The following is a 27,853-nucleotide window of genomic DNA, read 5'->3' as shown; positions in this document are numbered from 1 at the left end:
AAAAGAATTGCAGCATGTTTGTACCTACAGACACTACTCAAGAAATCCATCATCTCACCTATTGTGACTGTGAAAAACCTTTCAGCCCTGCTTTTGAAGTGACGAATTTACCATGTACAGGAAAACAACAAAACAAAAACCACTGTGCCAGGTATGTCCACCAACTGCAAAAAATCTGAAATCTCATTAAGAAATCTAACTAAGAAGTCTAACTAACCATTTTATATTTCAACTGAATCAAAGCTCCTACAGGAAATCGATCTACACTCACAAAAAACAGCAATATTTTTGATTTCAAATACATATCATGCACCATAGTAAATACTGAGAAGAAAAACTGTGTATCCTAATAAGCATCCACATTTATATACAAGCACAGGGTGAGTACTTTGAGGCAATCAGCATTCAATTGAACAAAAACATACTTCCAACAACAGCATTTCTCTATTAAATCCATGTTTATTGCTTAAGTTTTATCACAGTGGAGATTAAATTATGCTTAATCATCCGGTCAGTGCTTTTGTACCTTCTTTAATGCCAAAAGACCCCCACATTTTAAACCAAGTCATTCATACACTCTAAGTCTTCTCACCATCCCACCATTCATCGCCTCTGTGTGCTCCTGTAGTTGCCACGGGCTGCAAGATTGTAAAAAGGTATAGCTAAGAGGCTTATATTTATAATACCATTTTTTTCTTCAAGTATTCAGAGAGCAGCACAAATAGCTGCCCTGCGTATTAGAAACATATCTGCACTGTTATTTATTGCTGTAGGACCGAGGCTCCTGATGGAATGGTAGTGAAATTTCGCATCACTGTGTATGAAGATGAGCTCAGCATCCCGTCATCACCCCAACTCCTCCCATGTTAGTGAGCGACAACAAGGCAAAACGGGCTTCCCTCCTTTCTCTTTCAGCCACGGGACCTCGAACTACAAATAAATAAAGCGTAGACTCACAACGTGTGTAGTGCAAATTCCAAGTAAACAGAATGACACGGAAAGAAAACTCATAGTTGCCAACTTTGGTTCAGCAGGGCAGCAATGATTCCACACCCGGCATTCCCGCCCTCGGAGCACACACCACCGCCAGCGTCCCGTGGCGGCGACAATGATTGAAGGAGATTGGTGGAGGCAGGGGGACACGGGGCCGCCTCCGCACGCCGGGCGGCCAGGCCTCACCCCACACATCCCACCAGCCCCGGGCAGGACAGCTGGACACCGCCCACAGCGCGGAATTCCTATTGGCAACTACGTGGAACATGGATTGCATGGCCCAGACTAATAGAAGGTAATATTTCTGTTTTTCCAGATACAACCATTGAAAGAGAACATCTACAACATTGCGACTCAGAAAGAACTTAATGAGAATTAACAGGAAAGACATTCAACTCTGGGGGCACAGGGGGAGTGCTGTGTGGGGGTTGTTCCCTTTAAACAAACCCCAAGGAGTGGTTTGATTCTGCACAGCTCTGGGCCATTACAAAACCTTCTGCACTAAGCACAGGGCTAGGTTTTTATAAGTTGCTGTTTTTGCTTTAGGATTTTTTTTTTGTTGCCGTTGTTTCACTTATTTTTCTTAATTATGCAAATCTGCTTCCCACACAGCCATATTTGGAACTGCAATAAGACTCCCTAATATTTTCGTGGCATAAATTCTGTATGCAGAGAAAGGCGACAAAATTTTGTCTCAATTAAAGTTAGGACACACTGTAGACTTGCTCAGGACCCTTTTCTAAAGTACTGGTAGCGAGCAGAAGAGTCATGCAGCTTTATCAGTAAAACGAGTACATATTTTTGCCATTTTTCTTCAGTGCTCATTAAGATTATTTCTTTTTTTTTTTTTTTAACGTCTGTGTTCTCAGTCCACAACTTGCTGTTTCTTGCAAAAAGACTGGGGGAAATCATTTATGTTTTAAACAGCATTCTTACACAACAGGTTGAACCTTCAACAAAGAAAACACAGAACTAGCACTAGAGAGTTCTCTCAGCTAAAAGGATGGATATATTAAAAGAATAAAAAAATAAAAGGAGAACACCTCTGCAAATAAAAGGAAACCTCTCCGCATTTGGGACACACACATTGAGCTTTTAAAAACTGAAAATTCATAAATATGGTCATTGTATAGAACTTTAGAGAATTAAGGCTTCTAAAAACTTCAGTGCCAAAATAACCTCTCTGCATCAGTATTAAGAATAAAGTATTTTCCATTTTAGGTTGTGCTTGCCTTTTTTTTTTTTTTTTTTAAAGACTGCTCTTAGTTCCGTAGAATTTTGTCACATAATATTACATACTGAAGGGGAGTGTTAGAACTGCTTATTGAGGTTTTAAGTAGTTGTTAGACTAAGTTACAGCGATAAAATTCGATTACTGGTCTGATTCGTTACTACTTTACATGGGGCTGTTGGCTCATTTCACCTTTTTTTCATGCTTAATGTGGCCATTTTTTCTATACTTGCCATTGGGGATCCCGTTCTGGCAGTGTCCATTAACAGCACTATGTTTGTCATTTGACCAGAGATGTTTGCTCTGCTTGCAGATTAATTTTGTCATCCTGGCCAAAACATAGTACAGTAAGGCAGCACCCACTAGTAGGACCAAGGCAATATCCAGTAAGAAATACTGAAACAGGGAGATGCTGTAAACAGCGGCACGTAGATGCTGGGCTCCGTTGTGGCGCAGGATGTAATTGATCCAGTACACAGTCCGGTTCACGGGGTGCCCAGGCTGGTCCTTGTGGATCTCCGACAGCCTCTGCGCCCGCTGCCGGTAGCTGGGGGGAGGCAAGCAAACAAGAAGAAAGGAAAAGCTGTCATCTCATGTTATTGTGCAACTAGATTACTGGAGAAATGCACAACAGCGAGAAACCTGGGCTTGATTTTGCAATAAACCATTTCCGCCTGGGCCCGGAGTTTCGCCCAAAACTCTTTGTTTTTCACCCCAGCAGCTGATCCTGTCAAATTCTTCCTCTCCTGCCTGCAGGGTCGACAGGTTATTTACACAGGACTTGCCTTTACACCAAGGATAATTGCACAAGGGAAAGGTGATGCAACTAATGTTATCAAGGTCGCTATCAACATTCCTCCTCTCTGCTGCTCACTCCTGACAGGATTCTCCTTTCTCAGAAAGACTCTGTTCTCATGAAAGCAAGAAGCATCAACAGCACTACACTCCAAAACTAGCGTTAGCCCAATACCATATACTGCCAGCTAACCCTACTTTCAATGTGGAGATGACAGGGATTACTGGCCAGAAAAGGAAAATAACACTTTAAATATCACTATTTTATAACAAAATCACACAACTTAGAGTCACTCTTTCTGAATACCTCCCCATTTTAGCTACAACCCAAACCATGTACATGTATCTTGCTCCAGGCCCTGCAGGTAGCACGACAGCCAGACTGCTCATGTGGAGTAATCAAGATGGACACAAAGGTCTGCAATATGGAATAAGTCAGGACAGGTTTGTCTCCATAACCTCTGTGCCCTCCATATGGCAAATGCTACCAAGAGCAAGTGAGACAATTCAGTTCTGGTGCTGAGCAATGAGCCCAGCACCCATACAGAAACCTCAGCCATTGGGTAATCTTGGGAAATGGGACAAACATCCAGACTTGCCTCAGCTGTACACACAAATAACAAAACACAGGTTGTTTCCACTGCACAAAGGTTTCATATCCACATTTAATGCACAAACAATCGCTCATTCCATACCTGGGATCATTAATAACTTTTACTAGGGCTTCATACAATTCGCTCTCAGTCATGGTCTTCCAGTTCAGCAGTATTCCCATGCCTTTGGCCTGCACACGGGTCATGGTATCGTAATGGTCTCCAAAGAGGGGAATGCCCACCACCGGGACCCCGTGGTACATGGTTTCAAAAATGCTGTTCAAGCCTCCATGACTGAGGAATGCTTTAATGTTAGAGTGACCTGGAACCACAAGAGGCATGAAGGTTACAAAATGCACTTCTATCTCCTTTATTAAGTTACTGAAGCACCCAGGTACAAGTTTATCCCCGCGTTTCTATGGCTGCAACTCGGGTAGGTAAAAATGACTGCAGCTTGTTCTGAAGTTCTCCCTAAACCCACTGTGCTGAAATTCCTCATGCATTAAATCATTTCCTTATACACTGAGAAGGAGCAGCCAAAGCAAAGAAAATTCTCCTGTGTATGAGTTGTGGAAAATGATTAATGGAGTGATTAATATGCATTGCCTACTCCCGAGTAGCTGCAGGTGGTGACTCCAGCAGGTTTAGCAGTACACGTGAACGAGGGGGAACACGTTTTTGTACGAAATACAACTTTTTAAATGGCAGGACAACTGATGTCACACTCTCCCCTAAAGCTTCACATGCCTTACTTGAGGTTAGTAAGACATGACAATCAGAGCAACAGCCTCATGTAATGGAAAAAGCAGCCTGCCTCAGAGCAATCCTGTAACCAAAACAAATCTACCTGCTTTAGGAGTCATCTGCCTAACCACTATGTTATGGGAAATTCTCCAGCTCACATGCGCACACACAGATGCTTAATGCACTCATCAGCTCCCATCAGAGCTGTTTTGGGAACACCTTATCATCCAGGTCTCCCAGAAACAGTCAAATATTCTGTGGCCTCTCAGATCTGCAAGGGGCTCAGGTACACTTTGACAGGGAAGGAGAAGAAAAATAAAATATCAGGTTTCATCTCCCCCTGAGAACCTGGAGCACCTCAGCTCAACAGAAAGATTATCAGCTTGCAACACACACCCAAGTTCTGGTAGAGCTTTCTTGGACAAAAGTAGCTGTATAAAACAGTATTTACAGACTCCTAAAGCTTATTCTGATGCTATGTGAACATAGCTCAGTTTTATGACTCCTCCTTGAACAGTGTTTGAACTTGAGGAAAACATGACATTCTTATCAGAGAAAGACAATTAACAGAGAGGTGTTCAATTCTGTCTTCAGATCCTAATTTAATATTCTTGCCCCGTGACTTTCATGACAGAAGTTATCCTGGCTTTATAATAACTGCTAATTCAGTAGAATATTTTTGAAAGAACAAACTGAACTCAAGTGAGAATAAGCAATAAAGAATGGAAACAGATACTCACCAAGGAGGTCATTTTGTGGTAACCATTCGATCAGCTTGGTATTGTTGCCTAAATTCCTTGGTTTGTTTCCTGAAAACCTAAACCAGTATCATCAAATGGACACAGTTACCAAACCCTCCAAAATGACTACTAAAGGACAGTACTGTTTTGTTCATTAGAGAGCATTGAAACTGTACCTTCAGAATGAATCACCCACACATTTCCAATTAAGCAAGACACACATCGTTACAACTGCCTTGTACTTCTGTATGTTGGAAAAAGACTAAGTTACTCATGCTAAGTTACATAAAAGCAGAGAACTGTGTTACTGGTTTGTCCTCCCTAACCAGATGGGCATAAATAGCCACAAAAATCCCTTGATTTAGCATTGTGACATAAGACCGCCAAGCAGTACTCACCACATTTCTGTCCAACACACAGGTCCGTGATCTGAGGAACAAAACCAAACCCCACATCCCCAAAAAACTCCAAGTTACATCTGACTGATGAACAAATACCTAAATTTTAATAGAAGGCTTCAAATGAAATTGTTGGGTTGGCATTAAAAAAAACTATCCTCAAGAAAAATCCTCTCCATTTATTTACTACAAAAAGGGGATGCTTCCTAAAGATAAATATTCCAGGGAAAACATAATAAAAGGAGAGAAGAAAAGCAGTAAGATAAATTGGGATTACTAATTAGAAGCCAAGCAGTGTTGGGGGGCTCATAAGAAAACAGTAACTGTCCCAAACAAAAACTGATGCAACCTTCAGAACAGCTTCAGTGCCAAAGGCTGGAAAATTCCCATTTTCCTGTTCATTAGTGGAGTTTGCTCCTTGAACTACACACAGCAGTGAGGACACTCCCTAAGAGATGGTGGGGAACAGGCCACCAGGACTGTTAATACAACTCCAAGAGCGTGGCAGGGTTTTGAGACACCCACATGAAATGTAAGACACTGATTATCTGGAAAAAAATGGTTCCCATAAACTCCACCAAATTATATCAGCAATGCTTGACGTGAAGCAGAGCTGACTAAACAGTTTTTGGATTTTTACAGGGAGTTGAGAGCACCACTCAAGACATTTTTAGAACTGAGAATGCTTTTTACTGATTCTGACTCCTGAAAATTTCTCTTCCCTCAGTTTCTCACAGAAGGACAAGCAAATGGGAAAATCAGTAATGAAAGCCTGTGCTTACACATAAAAGAAGAAAAGGGGGGCCTAAAAAAGAGAAAAAGGGGGAAGAAGACAGAAAATGAAAGATTTTCATCATCAGGATTCATTCTTGAGCCCTTGGGTAGTTTCTTCATCCAAAATAGGGACAGTATGTCCTAAATGTTATAATCTTCGCCTGTTTTCACTGTCCGCAATCCTTCCAAGGATATAAACTCAGCCTAGGAGTATAACCCATGCCTTATTGTGCCACAACAATAACTGCTTCTCCTTGTTACCAGAATATTGCAATATTTTCATGCCGAGAGTTTTTCAGGAGTGTCATATCATCTGTGCCACCTAGGTAATCTCAATTCCAGCTTCTGCAACTCCAGCAGGAAACAAGCATGCCCCAACCCATGCCAAGTTCCTCCAAAACTGCCCTTACCTCCAGATAACCCTCTGGGGCAGCCTGGCCAAGGCATGTGCCAACTTATTGGCGATGTCTTCCGACAGGTATTTCACTCCAGCGCCGAAGGAGACGAGGACAAAACCGTTCTCGTGAGCACCATTCACCCACGCCTGGAGATCCTGTGGGAAGCAAAGTTCACACTGAGCACCGCAGAGGTCAAGCACAGGAACAATAAGGAAAGATGGCTTCGAAAGAGCAGTTGTCGGTAACTTTGTTGCTTCAGAAGCCAAGTTTCACAAATCCCAAACATTCTAGAACAATGAACACACCAAGAACAATGGCTGATGATTCAGAATCCAGGGCACAGGCCACGAACAGCAAAACCTTTCCGTGTTGGTTTAGCTTCAGTATTAACCGCCAGTGTCTTAAGACAACTTGTCCCTCCTTAACTGATCAGTTGACACCCATTCACAAGTTAACAGGCTGCATTTTAACCCAGCAAAGCATAAATAGATCCATCTCACAGTATCAGCTTGGAAGCCCTGCACAGGAGAAGCACGAACAAAACCTGGGATTCAGCTGTGTCATTTCCAGCCTTTAGGAAAGCTTCAAAAGCCTTGCTTTGTTTTCATTTATATAAAAAGAATAAACATAACTTGAAAGAAGCCAGAGCTTCCATAAACACTGTCAGGTTCTACTGCTCAAGGAGTAAAGAAAATGTACCCTTTACTTTTTAAAGCATAGATTTAAATTCTGGGTTTTTCCTAACACAACTGCTGGCAATGGAAACAAACAAACAAAAAAATCCTACCACTGGCATACCAGTCAGATGAACAGTATCTTCTGTTTCTCGGGATACGGTTTAATTCTGGTCTTGTCAAGTTTAAGCACAAGCCTGCTCAACACCAGTAAAGCAATAGGAAATGAGCAAAGAGAAAATGAAGAGCCGTGCTCACAATGTGCCTCTTGTCCTGGTAATAAATAGGAGGGCAGACAGTAATGGAGTAATGCCGCGCTATCGTATCTGAGCACAAAATCTAGCACGTGGCACTGGGGGTTGTGCCCTGCCCTCTGGAATAAAGCAAAAAAGATTTCCATTTTCTTTAAAATCCACAATTCGTCCTTTTCCAGTGCACTCTTTTCCTTTTTTTTATTCATGTGAAGGGAGAGGAAGAAAGCAAAGGAGGGGAAGCAGCTGTGACCCGCCTCGAAGCTGAACCATTTATTAGGGGCTGAACTTCTGACACAAAAGTTTCCAAGTGGTTTTGTGATTTATTTAAAGCTCATCCTTGAATCTTACTTCAGGACCTAAGGCATACTGCAAATGTCATTATATTATAGTCACTGTAGTGCTTCAACTAGTTACATCTTGAAGTACTTCCCATAAGCTATTTAAATCTAAAGAGAGAACTTTTTGTGGGCTCTAGGACAAACCATTCTGAAAAGCCCAAAATTCACAGGCCCTGATCTTCACAGGGCACTCACCCAGCCAGAGGGGCAGATTCCTTGAGGTCTCCAAAGTGCCTTCTTGATAACACTTCCCTGATACAGGTGCTCAGGAAGCCACAAACAAGATATTTGTGCTGGCTCTCAAATATACAAACGTGGCAGACCTTGTCTGGGATGCAAAGGTCCAGGCAGCCTTGCCTGCAGTGACCACGTGGTGGAGTTCAGGATACTGAGGCAACATGGCAGACAACAGCAGCATCTCCTGGGCTTCAAGAGAGCCAATTCCAGCCTCTTCAGAGACCTGCTTGGAAGAATACCACAGGACACAGATCTAGAAAGACAGGCTCAGGAGAGCTGGTTGATGTTCCAGCACCACTTCCTCCAAGCTCAAGCACAGTCCATGCTGATGAGCAGGAAGCTAGCAAAGCTGGCAGGGAAGATAAAAAAAGACTCCTGGGTAAGACTCAGATTTAAAAAGAAAAAGCACATATGAGTCAGAAACAGGGACAGGCGGACTATCCGCACATTGCCTGAGCTTGCAGGGATGGGGTTTGGGAAGCCAAACCTGAACGGGACAAGGGACCTGGTGCCAAAAAGCTCAAGGTGCTTCCTGCTTTCTTCATTTTAGACTTTATTGGTACGGCCTTTGGCAACCCCAGGCCCTCAGACCAGAGGGAAAGACTAAATAAACTGGACTAAATAGACTACTTATATGATAGGATGCACCCAGAAATGCCAGGTGTCTGGAAACTGGTGTGGAGTGGTTGGGGACACGGGGTGAATAGCCAGTGCCACTTGTGTTTTTATAGAGGAGAATCCACGGAATGGGCTATTCAGCCTCAACTTGATCCCTGGAAAGTGATGGAGAATAATCCTGGATCATCCTGGCATCAGAAGTTCCTACCTGTGACTACTTCTCCTTGGCCAGACACATGGTTTCTGCTACTGGAGATGAGTCTGTTCTCGCTGAGAACTGGCTCCCAAGGCCACTGCTCCTCTGTGCTTAATGAGAAATTCTGTGAGACTTCACAGATCTGATGTATTCACACAGTAACAACTGTACTTCATTATGTAAGCATGGAGGAGATATATTTCCTTATAATGGAATTTCTAAAACAGCATTCAAAAATCCCCATGTATAAAATATAGCTGCTAAGTATGTAGAATTTTATGTACAGGAATATAAAAAAAAAAAGGAACTTTACTATGTCACCTACAAACTTTTGTGTTTTGTTGTGCAACAGCAAAGCAACCTGCTCTGTGTTATTACTGTGGTTTCATAGCCAAGCCTCTTTAATCCTTCCCTTCAAAGGTAATCCCACTGCTTCAGTGGGACATAACATGGACAAACATGAATTTAAAATCTTGACAAGACAAGATCCTGCCATCAGGCTCAAAGCATGGGATTTGTTTGTCATATTAAACGGGATTATATTTTAAAAATAACTGGAATACAAAATACAGTAGTTTTTATCAACAGAACCTTAATATCCAGACCAGAGCTGAATGATACCTGGCCAAAGCAGAAGCAGAGGAAGCTGATCTTGTCCTTTGAGTTTCTTTTAGAGCGCTAAATTAGAAAGAATGTAATTAATTCCTCAGACAGGGTTAAAACTGCCCAGTGCCAACCTCAGGAAGATGCAGAGAGTCTGATCTCACTTTGCTGTATTTTGACATCAACTGAAAGGTTCTTTCCCACCCCAGATTTTACTTATGCTTTACATGGTGCTGTTAGCAAGAGAAATTACTTACCTGCCTTCTGATCTGCAGCCCCTTTCCAATCTGCTCCCCCAGTGGGGTGCTGGACATCACTACAGTGCATGGGCCGCAGAAAATCAACTACAGACTTGTAACGACGAGGACTCTTCCTGCAAACAGCTGTGTAATTCCTGGCATAACATAGCCTTGATTAAATGGGATCACTAAAAATGTAGGGAGTTGGGTAAAAATTAGGCAACAGACAACAGGGAACTTACACTGCCTCCTTGTAGAGCTCTGGGAATTTGATCTGGATGAGTCCATCATTCTCAGGTTCCTTAAAGTTATTATAATTATTTCTGTGACAGCTTTTTAGCACAGAATTTCTAAACAGAAGATCAAGTGAAACTGAATTCAAGGGAGTGGCATTCCCAGGCCTTCTATTTTAAGACCGATCTGAATGTCCTGGTACAATTAGCCATGCCATGACACGAAGCCTCAGTATTTTCTTGTACTTTGCCTGTTCTTTGTGTAGTATACAAGGTGTAGTCGTGATAACCACAGCAGATAAAGAGCAGGCTGTGCTCTTGGCACATCTCTGAAAGGGACTGAACACTTCAACAGCACCACGGCTACGTCTGCGTATGTCCTTTAATTCTTACATGGACAGTCCTAATGTTCACAAAAGAGAAGCTTGGAGCAATGCTCACAGAACCTGAACGTTGGAAAACACACACTGATGCCACAGGACAATTTTGTTTGCCTACGATTTCAGCAGCCTTCAGCCACTTTGCCACCTTCCCTTCTCTAGGGCCATAGTAGCCCAAACAGCCCCCACAGGAGCCTCAGTGAATGGCCACCCACTAAAAACCCTCAGAGACACCCAAGCTCATCCCCCATGAACTCACCCCTTTCTTCCCCTTAAATCCACTTACACTTTTGACCTCCAGCACATTCTGCCCTGGCGATCTAATTACGCTCTGTATGAAAAGGCACTGAGTCAGGATGAGTCATTAGAGCTGCCCTCATTAAAATCAACATTCCCTGATCGGGCAGCACTTCGCAGCTCCTTGCTTGCAGCACAGCGACCTCCTTTTGCCCACTTGAAAGAATTTTCAGGTTTCCTGTCAACTCAGGATGATTTTCTTTTAACACAAGGAAAGGACCTTACCATTTTGGAAGTCTAACCTACAGAAAAAAAATCGGGGGAGGGAGTTTGTTACATGATGAGCTGCTTTGAGCCTTCCTCAAATTCTGGTTCAAACTCGAACCAAGCACAGAACTGAGAAGTTAATTCAAGCTTAACATTCACATCATTAAGACACGCTTGTTCAAATGGTTCTCTCTTTCAGTGACTGGAAGAAAGCACCTAATCCTTTCTGTCACCCCCAAATATAAGTAATTTTCAGTTTTTCTTTAAACAAAGGCAAGGGCTTTTCTTTCTAAATCCTAGCACAGCCAAGGGACAACATTGCCTCGTTGAGGCTGCACTGCCAACTTGACAAACCTAGCAGTGATTTAGAAACAGGGATCTGGCTTTTCCCTTCCAAACCAGCAATCAAACCTTAAGGAACTATAACCCCCAAACCTCGATGAACTTCACAGCAAAACTTCCAGCAGGAATTCTAATAAAGAATTAGATCAGATGCTCACAGAGCTCATGTACATCACATGCACTAAAAGTAGTGTGGGCCTGGCAAATCTAAGACAGCACATTCACATTCTGAACTGTGAACGACATTTTCTAGATCAATTTTGTGTTTCCTCCAGTTACAGCTTTACTGTATTTACTTTATTCATAATAAAGTATCACCTAATAGATATATTATAACTAATTCAAATTGTCACTTATATGGTTTAAAAAATAATAAATAATGCAAGTATCACCTAATGCCTATATTATTTACCATTTTCACCGAAGTAATTTTAAAAAATAATAAACAATGCATTCTAATGTATGAAAAACTTAAAGGACCTCTAATTAGAACACTGTGCCCAACCCTGCCAGGTCTCTGCTTGTTTCCATGTAAGTTCAGTGCAAATTCATGTCCTTTGGGAGAAATAGTACAGGACTCTGTGCTTGCATAGGAAGAAGAAGCACTTATTGATCTGTGCTGTACTATAGGAGCGAGGGGGGAGGAAAAAAGAAATAAAATCCATCTTTTGACCAATGTGAGACAGGAATGCTATTGTGCCAGCCCCACTGTGTGGGCTTTGTTCTGCCTGGTTTTCTAATTAGCCATTCTCTGCAGGCCCTGGTGCTGAACACACAGCTGTGAGCAGGGAGTGAGGGCCCAGCTGGCAGTAACCAGTGGTGCCTAATACTGAGCTTTGTTTCAGATAAACAAAGTGCACAAATACAAACATAACCGGGTGTAATATCCGAAGCTTTCCCTGTTCAGCTGCTCGATTCAAATGCCCAATAGCACCAATGCCTGCTCTTTGAATATGGTTGCAAACCACCCTTTTCCCCAAGGCAGAGCACAGGCATCCTCTGCAACTTCTCCTACAAAATGCTGCTTAGAGCAAACAAAACCAGATCTACTTTAAAATAAGAAGCCACATTAAGCCATCTTTAGAAAGGAGATACTCACTAATAAATAAACAGAAAGGTATAGAGACCATTATAAGTGTCCAAACAATTCTGCTGTCCTCTAAATAGTACTTCTCTCATGCGACATATTTAAATTCTGTATTAAAACATTTTTATTTCAGATTTTACTAACATAACATATCAGAACACGTGGCCTAAGGTCATACAGGTACCCTTATACAACCTTCACTATCACAAAACAAACAGGACCATATCACATAACCTGAAAGTTATAAAAACCCATCATTCCACAGCAAACCCAGAGAAACTATCAGTTCAGGCAAAGTAAGCTGCTTGTATTTACTTGCCATGAATTTTTAAGTGAGTCTAGAACCAAAAATAGGAGATTAGGCAGCAAAGGACACAGAACATCACAGTGAACACCGAGGGCTGAGGCAGAGGATGGAGTCAGCCTCCCTGACTCCACACATCCAGCTACTTCTGCTGGCTCTGCATCACCCGGCGCCTTGGTCGCACTCCGAAGGTTATTTTCCACTGACTGAATTCCTGCTTTTTAAAAACAATGGCTACCAGGCAAAAGTGATTCTCCCATTTTATCAGGGCTTGGTCCTTTCCATATAGTCTGTCTTAATTAAGTTCTTAGTTCAATTAAGAGCAGCCACACAGCTCCTCATGAGGACAGGATCCTCATGAGCCCCCATTTATCCTCTGCATTAATAACAAGTTAATTGTTCTCTTCCCTGGGCTTTATTAAGGACACCTACCATAAAAAAAGTGCATGCAGTTAATATTCACACTATTTTCCCATATTTTGTAATTCATATTGGCACAGAGTAAGGTAACTCCAAAAACAATACCTTGGGCCCATTAAAGAAGCGTACTCAGACTATGGCATTAGACTAAATCCCTGTTTTCTTGCTAGCTAAAGCCACCCTACCAGTTGGGAAACAAACTCTAAAGAACTGAACTGTTTCCTATCAGAACCCCAAGCAGTACCAGGTACAGTCACCACATATTAATCTAACAATGCTGTTAAGTTTTTCAATACAAGACACAGATTCAGCCCTGCTGAAATACAGATGACTTTCTCTGTTCACATTTCTCACTAATTATTTGATGTCTATATATATACACACTGTATCTGCCTTCTCAAAATACACTGGGTATATATAAAAAAAGTCTTTAAAGCCTTACAAAACTTTCCAGTGCCTAAAATGTTCTATTTTCTTATCCCTGATTCTACTGCCTTTTCCCATTTAACATCCAACAGGGACAGAGCATTTAAGTCCATTTAACTTTAGAGAGGAATAAAATTCACAGTCAAAACCAGAGTAAGGAAATGCAGTCCCCCAAGCCCTTGTCTTTGCTCCCATACCTGAGCCCCCTCTAGAGTTGCAGGCATATCCAGTGAAGCTCCGGGAACACGCTCTACCCAGAGCTAGAGGTCAACCAGGAAAGTGCCGCGCAAGGACTTCCCTGATGCAAAAATCCATTACTCACCAGACCTCTGGCAAGCACCCTGGGAAAGCAACCTTGCCTTTCAAATGAATGGGAGGAGTGCAAAACAAGGAGCCTGCCCTTCAGGAGAGGTTATTAAAATCACTGCAGAGAGCAGCAGGTGCAGCAGAGGGATCCTCAAATCCAGGGTTCCAATTAAAAACCTTGCTTGCATTACCCCACAGGCAACATTCTGTTAAAAAATACCCAAAAATCCACCTTCCTAAGCATGAACTTGCACATATGCACAGGAAAGTTGATGATTACCAAACACAAATGCAAACCAAGGTTTTATCAACCCTCCTAGAGTCTCAGTAGCTCCCTATGGAACAAAAAGCTCTACAGGAGTAAAGAAAAAACACTATTAAGGACAGGGACTAGTTTTACTTACTCTGTCTACAGAACACCGGGTCAAATTAAATTGCAGATAATATAGTTAAGAAGAAAATGGACAAGACGATAAATTTTAAATACAGACCTCTGTATTACAGATACTGACCTATACCCCACCCATAAATCCACATGATCATCTCATTTAGGTGGGAAATTTTGTCTGTCATTGTCCTAGTATGATACCTGTGCTCTGTGGATGGTAGGAGATACAATTCTAACCTGCAGCTTTAAATCTTTTAATCTAATAATTGCAATTTCTTCTTCATTTTCCTCTTCAGATAAAATAGCTTTTCTTTCTTCCTGGAGTTTACCCTCTCCCTTCTCTTTTTTTAAAGATCTACAAATACATGTAAAGTGCATATGTATAAAATACCCATATATTTTTATATTATATTTATATAAACAAGCCATCAGACATCACCATTCCTATGAAAAGCCTAAGATCCGCTGGCTTCTGAGACCCACATCCTTCACTCTGACTCCCCTTGGTCAGGGTTAACAGCAGAACACACTGCCTGCAGAATTCCCCCTGTGAACAGCCTGGGAAGGTTCAGGCAGATGCCTCCTCACAAAACCCTTGCTCCAGACACCTCATCCTCCAAAGCAAGGTATTAGCCATAAAAAAATTATCTGCTTCACCTTTAAGCAACTAGGACATCTGAAAAGCTGTCTTGATTAAAGACTTGTCTTTCTTCAAGTCAGTAATATTAATAATTAGGCTTGCTGCTTGTAAATGTTGAGTTTTGAGCACATTCCAACTTCCCAAAGTATAGGAACATGGTAGCCAAAAATCAAGGATGTTCCAAATACCCCAGGGAAAAAAGAATGCCCTTTGAAATCAATTCCTATCTTCTGTTCTATGCTATAAACAGAGAAACATGGGAAGAACACTAGGTCATTATTTCTCCTCTGCAGAGGTCATTCCTCAGAATTTCAAGCGATGCTCAGTTAAACCACTGCATGTTACTGAAGTGAATAAATCTTGTTAGTTTGGGTGTTCCAATAGGAACATGATAAATTAGAATATTTAAAACCACAAAGCCTGTTTACAGTAGTAGCTTATTAAGGTTGGGGTTTTTTCTGTAAGAATAAATATAACAAAGTAACTTCTGTTGCTTTTAGCTTTCACCATCTGACCTATCCAACATCTAAGGTCTGGAACTTTCATTTTCCATTCCCAACAAATAACCACCCTGCTTGAAGTCAACAAATAACCACCCTGGACAGTCATCCGTGAACCAAGTAAACTTGCTTTTTGATGGACAGCACAGGCTTGCTGAAGGTTTGGTGCTGCTTTGTCAGCTCAAAGGATGCCAGCTTTGTCTGGCATGTGCACCTGGAGGACCTACCTTCCTCAAGTTTAACTGGAGATACTTAACCAGGCTCCAAAATCAGCCCCGTGCCCTTTTCCCTGTGTCTTGCGCTAAACAGGCAGATGCTGAGTCACATTTCTCCTCAAATTTAAAATGCAGCAGGACAGCATGGTTCACCAGCCCTGTCCTACTGGAGCAGCTGAGACTGGAGACTACAGTTTTAGGACTGTGGGTACCCGGAAAGCTCCAGCAACGCTTCCCTGTGGATCAAAACATCAAATTCTGGGGCGGGAAGAAGCTTTATCTAAAATGTATTTCAGAGCCAAAATACACAATCATACAGTTCAGTACAGAATTTACACAGTGCTGCATCACCTCCATCATCCTTAAAAGACTTTTTTCCTCCCCAGCTGACAATCACATGCATTTTAGAATAGCTCTAGAATTGCTTCACATCACCAGACGTTTACTGTCCAAACAGCTCTGTAAGAACTATTCCCCGGACTTAAATAATACTAAAATGATGGTGCGACGCCATGCGCAAAAATCTACCGCTACAGTCTGCAAGAGCTGATGTGTCCTTGAATCTGAACAAAGGAGAAAAGCCAGGTTTAAGGAATAAAACATCTCTTGATTATTCCACCTCATTTTCAAGATAAATATCAGTATCAGCTAACACGCCTAGTAAATGTACAACTGTCAGCAAGGCTCAGGGGGGCAAAAAATCCCCAAAAACCCAAACACTTTCTAGTGAAGATATTTCAAAGCCACCAATTTGCTACATGGACTTCTATCTGTGTAATAACAAGCTCAGATAAGAGATATCCAGGAAGAAGCGAGGAAGTTCCTGCAATTATCTGTTGACAGCTGTGGCTGAAAGGACAACTTATTACTCCAAAATAAGAACATCCTCCTCTGCAGCATAAATTTAGTTTACTCATGGAGTGAGTATTTCCCAAGGCAGCTGCTTGTAGCACCCCTCGGCTTCCTGCCCTGATTCAGGGACGTATCTTATCAGGCTGATTAATGCCTAGTACGCATCAACCTGGTCACAAGGTACAAAATGCCAGAGCAGAGGTTTCCCTGTTGTTGCTTAAAAAGGGGTTCCTTTAAAAAGCCAGCTCCATGCAGATCCCTCTGGAAAACTGTAGTGAGGAAGAGGCACCTTTGATTTTCCTAATGGCCAATGCAGTTATCTGGAAAATACTGCCAGGGAACACCATACCCTTGATAGTTTAAGTCACGGATGACCTCAAGGACTCAATAGCCAGTCTGTCTCTAGCTTTTCATCTTTCAAGGCTAATTTGGTTCACACTGTCCTCTATATTAATTCAACATACAGTTTTATGAGTTAAGTACACAAATCCTGGACTCTGCACCCATCACCCAGAAGTGAATAAAATTTGACATGCACATGGGATAGTCACCTTAACTATGTCCTTGTCTTTTACTGCACAGCACACTTTATGCAAGAAGTACCTTCTAAACTCAGTTTAACCAGTGAAAATGTCACCCTGGCTCTCACAGAGGACAAATGGAATTGCCTACGCAGAGCTTTGCAAAGCGACCATCAGCCCTCCCACCATGGCAGAGCAGACTGACAAGGCATGCTCGGCTTCATCCGACCTCAGCAGGGATCGGAAGGGGGAATGTGCCATCCCCAGGCATCGCAGCCACTGCCTGCACAGGTAAGGCTGACCCTGCCATGCTAAGGAGGGAGCCGCAAGGCACCGCAAGGAGCCGGGCAGAGCGGTGACCTCCAAAGGACCCGCTGCTCTCCCCGCTGGCTCCCCCTCCTTGGCACGCCGATCACTGCGACTTCCCGAGGGACGCTGCGCCAAGCGCAGACCGACACCGGGGCACTGCCGGGGAGGGAGAGCAGGGAGGAGGATCGGAGCCTTCCCGAGGCATCTGGGCAAGCTGCAATCCAAAGACACGCTGGCTGTTTGTGTGCCACAGCCGGGGGCTGCAGCGTAATTGCTACAGAGCTCAGCAGCAGCTAAAAATCATGCTTGACACAAGCTAACTGCAAGATCAGCAGGGAGGATGTGCCCCAGGATCGAAATATTAATGCAGATGGAACAGCAAAGCTGGGTCAGTTTATGTGTGTGTATATATATATATATATAAAACATATTAACACAGATGACCAGAAAAGCTGGGTCAGGTTTGTTTCCCCTCCACACACACTGTAACATGCCATGAATATTCAGCACCCACTGCTACGTGCTACCTTTAACGCTGTGGTTTTCTAACTTCTCTTTCAAGAAGTTCAAGGAACAGGTGCAGAATCTGAGCAGCCACAAAAGAGCTACCCCATCCCCTGCAATGAAAGAATGGCCACCCTGTAACAACTTAAAATATCTTGACATTTATCCCCTCATTGACTGCTTAATTGTTACTATCTGCCTCTTAAGATGCTACTTTTGAACAGAAAGCTAGAACTTAACTTACGTGTAGGCATTCTATTATGGCCAAACAATGTGCTAATTTTGAGGGGGGGGGGAGGAGGAGAGAAGGAAAAAACTGTTGACAACACAGGGGTGCCACTACTGAGGTGCCCAGGTAGTCTGATCAGGCATATTGGACTTGAAAGAACACCCCTGATCTTTTTTCCTAATACCTCCCTAGCAGACAAAGTGGACTAGGCTACTTATTAGCAGTTTCGGTGAATTCAAGAGACCTGAAAGACTTGTAATAACAGCTTTAGTGGGCAAATTCTAGTTACTGTGTCCAGCTACACACTCCCCTTTTCTAATCATCGTCCCTGGACAATAACATTACTCGAGAGAGCTCCTGAAGCATCACCAATTCCAGCCCAATGCAGGAACATGAAGTATCTCTGCTTCTGGGTCGCCTTAATGCACCAAACTAGAAGCTGCAGAAAATAAATTAGCCAAGGCTGCTGCCTTGGAGACGCAGCAAGAGCAGAGAAAAGCCACAGCACTCGCTATCTGCACTCGCAGTTTTCACCTGCCAGGACAGAGGGCCATTTGTGAATTTCATCCAACTGCTCAGCAAACACAAAATGATTGCCCAATAATTTACCTAAAATACAGACCACAGGGGTATGTGTAACAGCTTAGGCACGGACAAAATACAGGATAAAAGATGAACATGCTCACTTGGTGCCCCTCTCACGTTCAGTGAAAACTCGTGCTTCGAACACTGAGAATGAATTGCCTGATACAACAGAAAATAATTAAGTAATGTCTCAGCTCACAAATAATTATAGGTAGTTTCTTTCCCCCACTATAATAAATATTTGCCACCACGAAATCGACGTACAGGTCTGTTTCAAGGTCTCTATCACTCCTGTTACACTAAACATCGAAAGACACTAAACAGACAAGGTTAACCTATTGCCCAAATTGATTGCGCAAATACCTTTTTTCTCTCACAGAAAAAGAAAGCACCAGTCTGGAAAATGAAGAAAAAACCCAATCCAGCCAGCAAAGTTTTCCTGGCGGGAATAGGGATGAACTTTAAGACAACCCAAGGGGACCTTTTGTCTGCTTTCTTAGGATAGCTGATCCTTTCTTAACACAAACACTGATGCACACATGGAAAGAACCAGTTAGAAGCACCACTGCTACGGTCATCTCTGATGACACCCAGGAGAACAGACAATAGCACTTTTCATACAAAAGGCAAAAGCTGAAAGAGGCATTTTAGATTGAGCACCGCAGGTCTACCTACACCTTTTTATCATCCAGCCAAAAGCATCCATTAACAATCACCTCCAATTCAAGATTTTGCTTATGTACACACAAACAGAAGTGTAAATGACATGGTTTTCTGTGAGATTGTTCTGCCTGCCACGCACCACTCTATTGCTCAACAGAGGCATTCTTAGGTGTAACATATCAAAGATCACTGAAGTAATCAAACTTAATAATTAATCTGTACAGCCAGGATTTCTGGAGTCAGTCCAGTCACTACCACTGTTTCAGTCTGAAGTTCATACCTGATGGCCTGCATGTGCACAGTAAAAATTCAACTCTGAGTGCAGCCATAGTGTCATGTATGTCAACTCTTATCTCCATTTGTCACTCTCTACAGTTTTTTCATGCTTATATACTCGTAGTCTTAAAGACACTATCAAACCTAAGGTAGGCATAAAAACAAATACCATAAAAACACCAATACCATGAAATTACCTAGTATACCCTACCAGCAGGCTTCCTTAAGCATAAGGAGTACTCATCCATTCGCCCTTGTTCCCATTTTAAGCCATGTTTGGTTAGAAGCTACTGATGTGACTTCCAAGACAGAGTGCACTTTCACCACTAGCACACCATTAACATCTCACTCAAAAGCAAAATACTTCCTGCATCCACAAAAGATTCATTTTGTTGAATTTGTGACCAGTAGGTCCCCTCACCACCACATGAAGTGACTTCCAGGGTGTATTTCACCAAGCAACAACAGAACAGGTCCCATCTGAAAAATCACTGCTTAAAAAGTGTCATTCATCACATGAGGTCAAGCAGAAACCACAGAAATTACTGCAAAACTCAGCAAACCTTACTTCTGGCAGAGGGCTGGCCGGCTTCGTTAGGATTCCTCCCACATAAACAACATTGGGTAGCGTAGGTCTCGGAAACTCCAGTGCTACATCAGTACAAAGCATCCACAGGCTGGATCCATGGACCAAGTCATACATGGACCTTTCTGGAAGAACCTTGTGTTTCTGCATTATCCTTTCATATTTTGGCAGAACCAAAAAACTAACTCCAAATCTTGAAATAAGATAAACGACAGTATTTTTAATCCTCTCAAACAGGTTCATGTGATCTGTGAGCAGCGAGTTAAATTCTGGAACATAGGACAGGGGAGCTGGAGCGCCCACTTCTGCTGGATACCAGAGGCCAGTGGAAAACACGGCGTATTTAACCCCTAAAAGATGGGCTATAACAAATCCACACATCTCATTGGGATCTACCAGGAGCAGGTCAAATTTTTCCTGTTTGAGGGCACGCATGAGGTTTCGGTTGCCAACGATCATGTCGCAGTTCTTGGAGTAGTGGTCCAGGATATCGAACAGTTCGAGGGCAGTCAGTCTCCCCGAGAAGATACTCCTCATCTTGGACTGGAGGAAATCATCCGAGGTGCTGCTGTTAAAGATCCCTGGGTAGCGCTGAAGTCTGTAGTGATTAGATGGAGGAATCTCTCTGCCCTCAGAGAGGAGAAATACTGTCTGGTGACCTTGGTCATGCAAGGCTGAGGCCACAGTCTTGAAAATATAAAGATGGCTTTCAAACATAATTGGCGGCACAACAACAATTTTGGCAGCCCTCGCTATCCCGACAGCACTCCACAGGAGAATGAAGGCTGGAGCGTACGGCTTCATAGCTGAAAGGAGAAATAAGAGCATTACATCACAGACAACAGGACTACAGTTTGCAGTTTAAGCACACCACGCTTTTGTTAGCATGGTTATGAGCATTTCCACTACGAGGTCTTGTCTGATAGCTGCCCACAGACTTCAAGTCGTCCTCCTTCAAGCTGCAGCTCTCTACTCTGATTTTAGCATAACATTTCTGGGGTTTTGTTTTCACATAAGCTAACGGGATAGAGAAGATAGAAGGCTTTTGTCCTACTACAAGGACACAAAAATTCATGCCGTGTTTTTCTTTATGCTGATCAGACACATGAGAGTGGAAAGCCAAAAATCAGGCAGGAAGATGCTACCATTGAACAAGAAGCAACTTTGAACCTCCAAAAATGACACTCTGCTTACAAGAACAAGTGTAATAACAGGAGTAAGTACTGCACACATGAACATTGCAACTTCCACTGAAGCACTTTAACAGGTACTTGATTCTGAATCTACTTAAATCAGCACTTAAACACCCACTTGAACACCAGCTCTGCCTATGCTGAAAACCCCACTGCCATCCTAAACGCACAGTTCCTGACAGCAGCACACTGCTGAGCAAAGGGAAAATACTTTTTACACGTGGTTTAGTGATTTAAAATGCTGTATGCAGCAGAAGAAAACCAAGTGCCTTAGAAGCACAGTGAGGACATGTCAGAAGCTCCTCAGTCACCATCACCCTCCTAGGACAGAGAAATGAGTACAAGCCAAACCAAACAATCTGCTCTTTCCTCATGCCAAACCAATCCACGTGGATGCCTGAGTCTGTTGCAGTGTCCTTTATAAATAAGAACAACAGATAACACTGCTACTCAGTCCTTGTTATCTCCCTACAGTATAGTCATATAACCTTCCTACAACAGATTGCTCAGGACTTTTCAGTTAATGTTTCATGGGTTACCAGCTCACAAATAGAGCATTTCATATTTTATATTGCTATTTATAAATTCCTACATTCCTATACATTTACTATGTAATAAGTTTAAGGGGCTTTTTGAGTTACATTACCCTATAGCAAGTTTTCTGAAGGATGTGCCTTTCAGGTAGTTGTAGACAGCAATTAGGTCTCCCCTGAGCTTCTTTTTCTCCAGGCTCAACACTCCCAGCTCCCTTGGTTACTCCTTACAGGACTTATTCTCCAGATCCTTTACCAGCTTCACTGCCCTTGTCAGGATGTGCTCCAGCCACCTCCATATTTTTCATGAGGTGAGAGACCCAGAACTGGACATAGCACTCGAGGTGTGGTCTCAAAGTGCCAAGTACAGAGGGAGAATCACTGCCCTGGCCCATGCTCAGTTATCCTGAACAGGACCCTGCTAGAGGATAACACTCCTTAGCTAAGAGAGGTGTTAGAAAAAAAGTAAGTAAAAAATGGTTCACCAAGGAAACATCCAAGAAAAATGATAAATCAAACTTGGAAAAGTCCCATTTTTGATTCCATCTCCCCATGCTAGAAGCATTCCCATGGTATTGAGTTACTGCTCGTGTCAACAAGGGCAATATTAGAAAACCATGAATGGAGGTGCCAGACTAGGAAACTCGGTTATGTTTCTATCAGCAGCAGAAGTCAAAGGTTACAGGAGCCTAAGGGCTCATCATGATGCAATATGTTACCACAAGCCAGCTCTACTTCCATCTCCTGATCCGAGGCCTAGAGCACAGCACAGAAGATACAATCCTCAGCCCTACGGCATATTTTCCATGGCTGGGGTGACACACATGCCCCCAAAAGCCATGGGAACTACAGCTATCCTTCCCTAGAATGCTGACAGTGTTTCCCCATTGCCTCCTGTCCCCACACTTACCTGGAAGCCAAGTTTTAAAAGGGAATCCCACAAGACATTCTACTCCTTGCAAAGGTATTACAAATACTAACATGAAAAGCTGGCAGTATAACCAAAACCATTTACCAAACATTTTTTATCCTCTTGCAGTGTATCAGCAACATAAGATGACACAACACACTTCCCTAGCAGTCTATCCCTTGTGGTACCTTCAGAACTGGTAAAACAATAATCATTTCTCAAAAAACTATTATGCAACTCCCCTTTTCCACATAAGTACCTTCCATGGGAACTGGAAAATATATGTACAGGACCTGCCAAGCTATAGAGATATTAAACACATGACACTATTAGAGAAATGTCGATTAAGTGACATTTTTACTAGGAAAAATTGCATTGACCTTCTAGTGAACTTCTGGCAGGAACCTGCAGCCTCATCATTTCATGCCCTGGCCAGACAGAAGCAGGAAGCTCAGGTTTGCATTTAGTAGGAACAAGGGCAATAGGTAACAGCATTCTGTAAGCCAATTAATCATGAGCACAATTCCCATTTGGCAGACTGGGACCAGGGAATAGGTGGGTGCCCAGGGCCATCAGCAGAGCATCAACACACAACCACCCAAGCTCAGCTCCAGGCTCTCTCCCAGACACTCCACCACTCCAACTGCCCTCAGCAATGAGCTCCCCCCGCACCCCGGCTATTTCCACCGGGACAGACTTGCCTATTCCAGTGGCAATTTCTGATTCAGCTCATACCCAAAAGCAGTAAGCAGTGCCCAGGCACAGGAGGCGTTCCAAGGGTCAGGAAAACGCCACGGCAGTACTCAGCTGGAAGCCAGCTAATTTCAGCTAGAGCTCAGGGATTCTTCCTACTAACTCCCAGTCACACTCTGGCAGTAAACTCCCAGAACAAATCACTTGCCAAAATAAATAAAAAGGATCAATGTCCAATGCAATTGCTTTTCATTTCTGCATGCCAGGAGCATGAAAAAGAATCATCAGGTGTCCTGACAGAAAAGGGGAAAGAAAAGCCCTGAGACAGAGAACGATGCCTTTCTCCAGGATAGTTAACAATATAAAACCATTCTGTACGTCTATCTTAAGTCCTTCTTCTTAGGATTTGCCTTCATTAAGTAAGACTGTTTCGGCATCTGACCTGGCATGTAACATCCTTTTGTCACAGAGGGTGAAAAGGAAAATTCAAGTTTGCTAAAATTTAAAAAAACCCCAAAACATAACGTAACCCCCAACCAAACAACATCCATAAAATGATCACTGAATTGAAGCTATTCCTTTCAGCCAAAAAGCCCTAAAAATGAGGATATGGAGAAGAACCAGATGTGGAGTGGCTTTATAGTAGTGAAACATGATTGTAAAGAGCTGATTGTAAAGAGCTCTCCTATTGGAACACAGCAAGAAAAAGTTAAAGACACACCAAGAAGTTAAATATTAAACCTACTCCAACAGCTACTCATAAAGTTAATGACCTATAGTGGGGGTTTTCAAATGAAAGAGAAAGCCTGAGTTTTAAAGCATTACAGAAAACCAAGCACACTCCTGACAGTCAGACTGTTGGAGAGATGCTTTCAGCTGACCAAAACACTTCTAAATAGTGTTTGGTTTTTTTTTAGGAAGTATTTTTCCATTCACCCAGAAGGACCAAGCAGGACCTACAACAAGAAGTGTGACTACACAGAAAATAATGACTTTCAGAAGAAAAAAATAGGGGGGAGGATCCTTCCCCCCTTCTTTACAAAGCTCTGATACTTGAAGGTTGGACAATGTGGAAATAAACTGAATGACATTGAAATAAGTGTAGTGCTAGTTGGTTTTTATAATAATAATTTAAACATTAAGATCTAATGTAATTTATATAAGCACCAATCTTCAATTATTTTAGATAAATTCCAATTAATAATTTGTGTAATTGTCAATTACAGTCCTGGAACATGTACCCAAGATTACATGTAGATTTGCTGCCAATCCTTAATAATCTGCTACTCACTGCTAATAGAACTCTTTGGCATGTTTGAGGGTTTTTTCTGCCTTACACCACTGGCTGCCCACCTTCTATTTCTGAAACTCAGAAACAGCTATTTTCAAGCCAGCAATACCATTGTCCATGTTTTCCTCCATCACAGAGAGATCTAGAGCAGAAGAGCCTCTCAATCATCTCCATCCAGCATGGCCTGAATGCAAACTGCTCCCATGTTCATCACTACTCAAAAGATTAAACAGTTCTTAGGCACTCACACGAAAGGATATAAAAAGTCCTTTTTATTCACTAACACTCCTGATTTCTAAAGCAGCAAAGGAAGTTTTACAGAGCTGGAGTTCAGCAATACAATGTGCTTTTTTACGTGCCTCACTTCCTTTCATCCTTTCTTTAAATTTGCTAACGTTTGTTGAGTTTACCTGGGCAGTTTAAGCGGGACTTCTGCCAGGAAAGGTGCCCTTCATTCTGAACAGCAGTGCTCTTCTGACAGCAGAGGAGCAATCTCTGAGCTGCTGATCACTCTCACCTTACCCAAAGGGCTCAAATTACTCATTACAATTTCACAGAGACAGCACAGGTTAAAGGAACAGGCTGCCACCTCTGCAAGCCCAAGTCTGGGAGCTAATCAGTAATGAAAATACTATGCCCAAAAGGAAAACTAATGTGTGCATCACAGGAATATTATTATTTTTTAAAAAGGGGAAATGTGGGATTTTCATGCATTTCAGCAAACTGTGTGTACTACAAACTGCCACAGTTGTGGCACTAACATGCAGATTTATTCCTTCATCTTGCTCTCAGTATTGTTCCCCTCCCTTTACTACAGCTCACTATAAAAAACTCAGCATTTTAGAAGAAAGAACACAAACTCTGCTCTTGGGCCTGTAAACTCTCCAAAACTTCATATTAGTGGCTGAACCAATGAGACCAAAAAGGCAGAAACAAATAAAAAATATTCTTTTTTTATTTTTTAAAGGAAGACGTATTTCATCAGCGACTAAACTTATATTAAAAGTTGCAAATCTGATGCAGTTTCCACATAGGTAGAGGGACCTTGACCAGTTTTCACTTACCTACAGCAACCACCTATGCCAGGCTCCAGAGCCAGTTGCTTTTCTCCCACTAAGGCAAATTTGACCTCAGTTATCACACCTGTTTGTGCCTCCACCTGGGGTCAAAAACTAGAACAATGAATAGGGCAGTGTCACATCAGGAACCAAGCCCACCCCACCACGTCCAACTGCAGCGTTCACCACAGATGAACACAGTGTGTTTATTTCTCTTAAGATCAGAGGTACTGTAGCTGTAGGAAGAGACACGTGGTCAAAAGCATAGCAAGAGAAACGATGAGGGAAGTTGAAGAACAACTGGTCACAGAGAGCACTACAAATTGCCTCTGGGAGCAGACCAAAAAACCACCATAAGCAGCTGCTGACTATGGTTTGCTACTGCTCTTAATAGAAAGGAAGCATTAAAACAGGGAAAGAAATGACCAGTGACCTCAGATTGTTACCTGACATTACCCAATTCACTGCCGCTCCAGCCCTGCCCACTCAAACCCCATTGACACGAACTTACTTCATGTGCAATTCTGTTTGGTTTAGCTATTAAAAACAGGTTTACAGGTAAAACATGGTACCCAGCCTCCAGAGGCTTGTGACCACCTCAGTTATACAAATACAGAGCCAAGCCCTACAACTCAGGTTGCATGACCAAAGGCCCCGTAAACAAAGCCTTTTATCAAGCCCAAGATAGCCAGGAATGACTCACAGAAAGCACTTGCAGTTAAGTGTAATGCTGAAAGACAAAGAAAATACTTCAAGACAAAGGGTTTCACTAATACTGAGTGCAGGATGATTCTATGCTAAGAAAGTACATATACTTATCCCAAATCTTAGCTGTGTCAGCCACATACATGCAGCTGATATTAAAGACAAAGTATATATACATACACACAAACATGAATGAAGTCCATTGATTCAAAACTGTGGAGGAGTGACCAAAGGAAAAAAAAAACTCTTTCCTTCTACACATTCTTCAAGATATCTCTAATTTTTCACATTCCCCCAAAACATTTTAAGATTTAATAGCAGTTCACATCAGCATTTTTTGCCAAGCACCCAGAAACGCTACCTACATGAGGAAACACACTGACCAAATTATGTCTGACAGCAAATCCCAGAATATAATTTTATCATGGAGACAGGAAGTTTTTAATTAGTGGCATAACAGATGACAGTAAGAAAGACCACAATCTTCAAGCTTGAAGTGCAACTTGCCTCCTAACCCCTTTAAGCTGGGAATTGTAAAACATGTTCTTAACCCATAATACTGTTTGCTGTGCTGTACATATTCCACAGGCAATCCAAAATACTACTCCCTAATCCTTTAGGAGCATTACAGTAAATCAGGCCTGTGAGCTGACTTCAGGCACCAAACTGCAGTTTAAGATTAGGAAGCAGTTGGCACTAAGCGACCCACGTGCTGAAAAGCAGGCAAAAACCCATCAGAAACACGGGAACATGCAAAGCTGCAGAGCAACAAACCAGGAAATTATCTGGGAAGAGACTCTGCTAACAGGTATTGTACAACCTTTGGATCTATGTCCTTAAGTTTTCCCTATCACACATCCTGTTATTAATTGCTGAAGCACAGTGTGTGCTGTGATTGCTATACTGTGTTGCAACGTTTTAGATGAGTACTGTGATTTGGCTTTCAACCACAGGCTCCTTTTCCAACTAAATGAATAAATTAAGAAATTAGCAAGACACGTGTACCAACAAGAGCAGGCTTTTGCATTTGCTTTGTACAGGCTCCCAAAAAACATCTTATCCAATGACTGCAGCATTTCAATGAGTACAAAACTCTTTTGTGTGTGGATGAGATGTAAGATTTATAGGCATTACAATGTCACTGCAATCCTCTGTCAGACTTACTGTATCAGCTATGCAAACAGCAAAGGTGCTATTAAGAGGGTAGTCAAAAGGATTTGCAATTTAGAAAACCACTTTTAGTAACAACTTACTGTACGTGCAACAGGTTTTATCAAACACTGAAGGGTTTTACCTAAGCTTTTGTACTTAATCATGGTAGAAAAAGGGTTTTAGAAATCCTCACTCCACAGGTAGGCAGAAGAGGCACTTGATC

General features: G+C 42.3%; 1 protein-coding gene across 3 annotated transcripts in view; it reads right to left on the bottom strand.

Moving 5' to 3' along the window:
* Positions 1-439: 439 nt before the first annotated feature.
* The window catches only part of UGT8 (UDP glycosyltransferase 8), a 36,248-nt gene continuing 8,834 nt past the window's right edge, over positions 440-27,853 (bottom strand). For 2 of the 3 annotated variants that reach the window (XM_069012529.1, XM_069012530.1), the window contains exons 2-6: positions 20,078-20,901; positions 6,679-6,821; positions 5,097-5,173; positions 3,715-3,934; positions 440-2,771 (exon numbers count right to left, since the gene is read on the bottom strand). In XM_069012529.1, the coding sequence (XP_068868630.1) occupies positions 2,408-2,771; positions 3,715-3,934; positions 5,097-5,173; positions 6,679-6,821; positions 20,078-20,899 (1,626 nt within the window). In that variant the 5' untranslated portion in view covers positions 20,900-20,901 and the 3' untranslated portion in view covers positions 440-2,407. Of the gene's footprint in view, positions 2,772-3,714; positions 3,935-5,096; positions 5,174-6,678; positions 6,822-20,077; positions 20,902-25,125; positions 25,185-27,853 lie in introns of those variants that run through there. The other variant, XM_069012531.1, reaches the window with a different exon arrangement.

The sequence above is a fragment of the Aphelocoma coerulescens genome, chromosome 4 (assembly GCF_041296385.1).
Source record: "Aphelocoma coerulescens isolate FSJ_1873_10779 chromosome 4, UR_Acoe_1.0, whole genome shotgun sequence".
NCBI lineage: Eukaryota > Metazoa > Chordata > Aves > Passeriformes > Corvidae > Aphelocoma > Aphelocoma coerulescens.
This window is presented reverse-complemented; position numbering and strand designations above follow the sequence as displayed.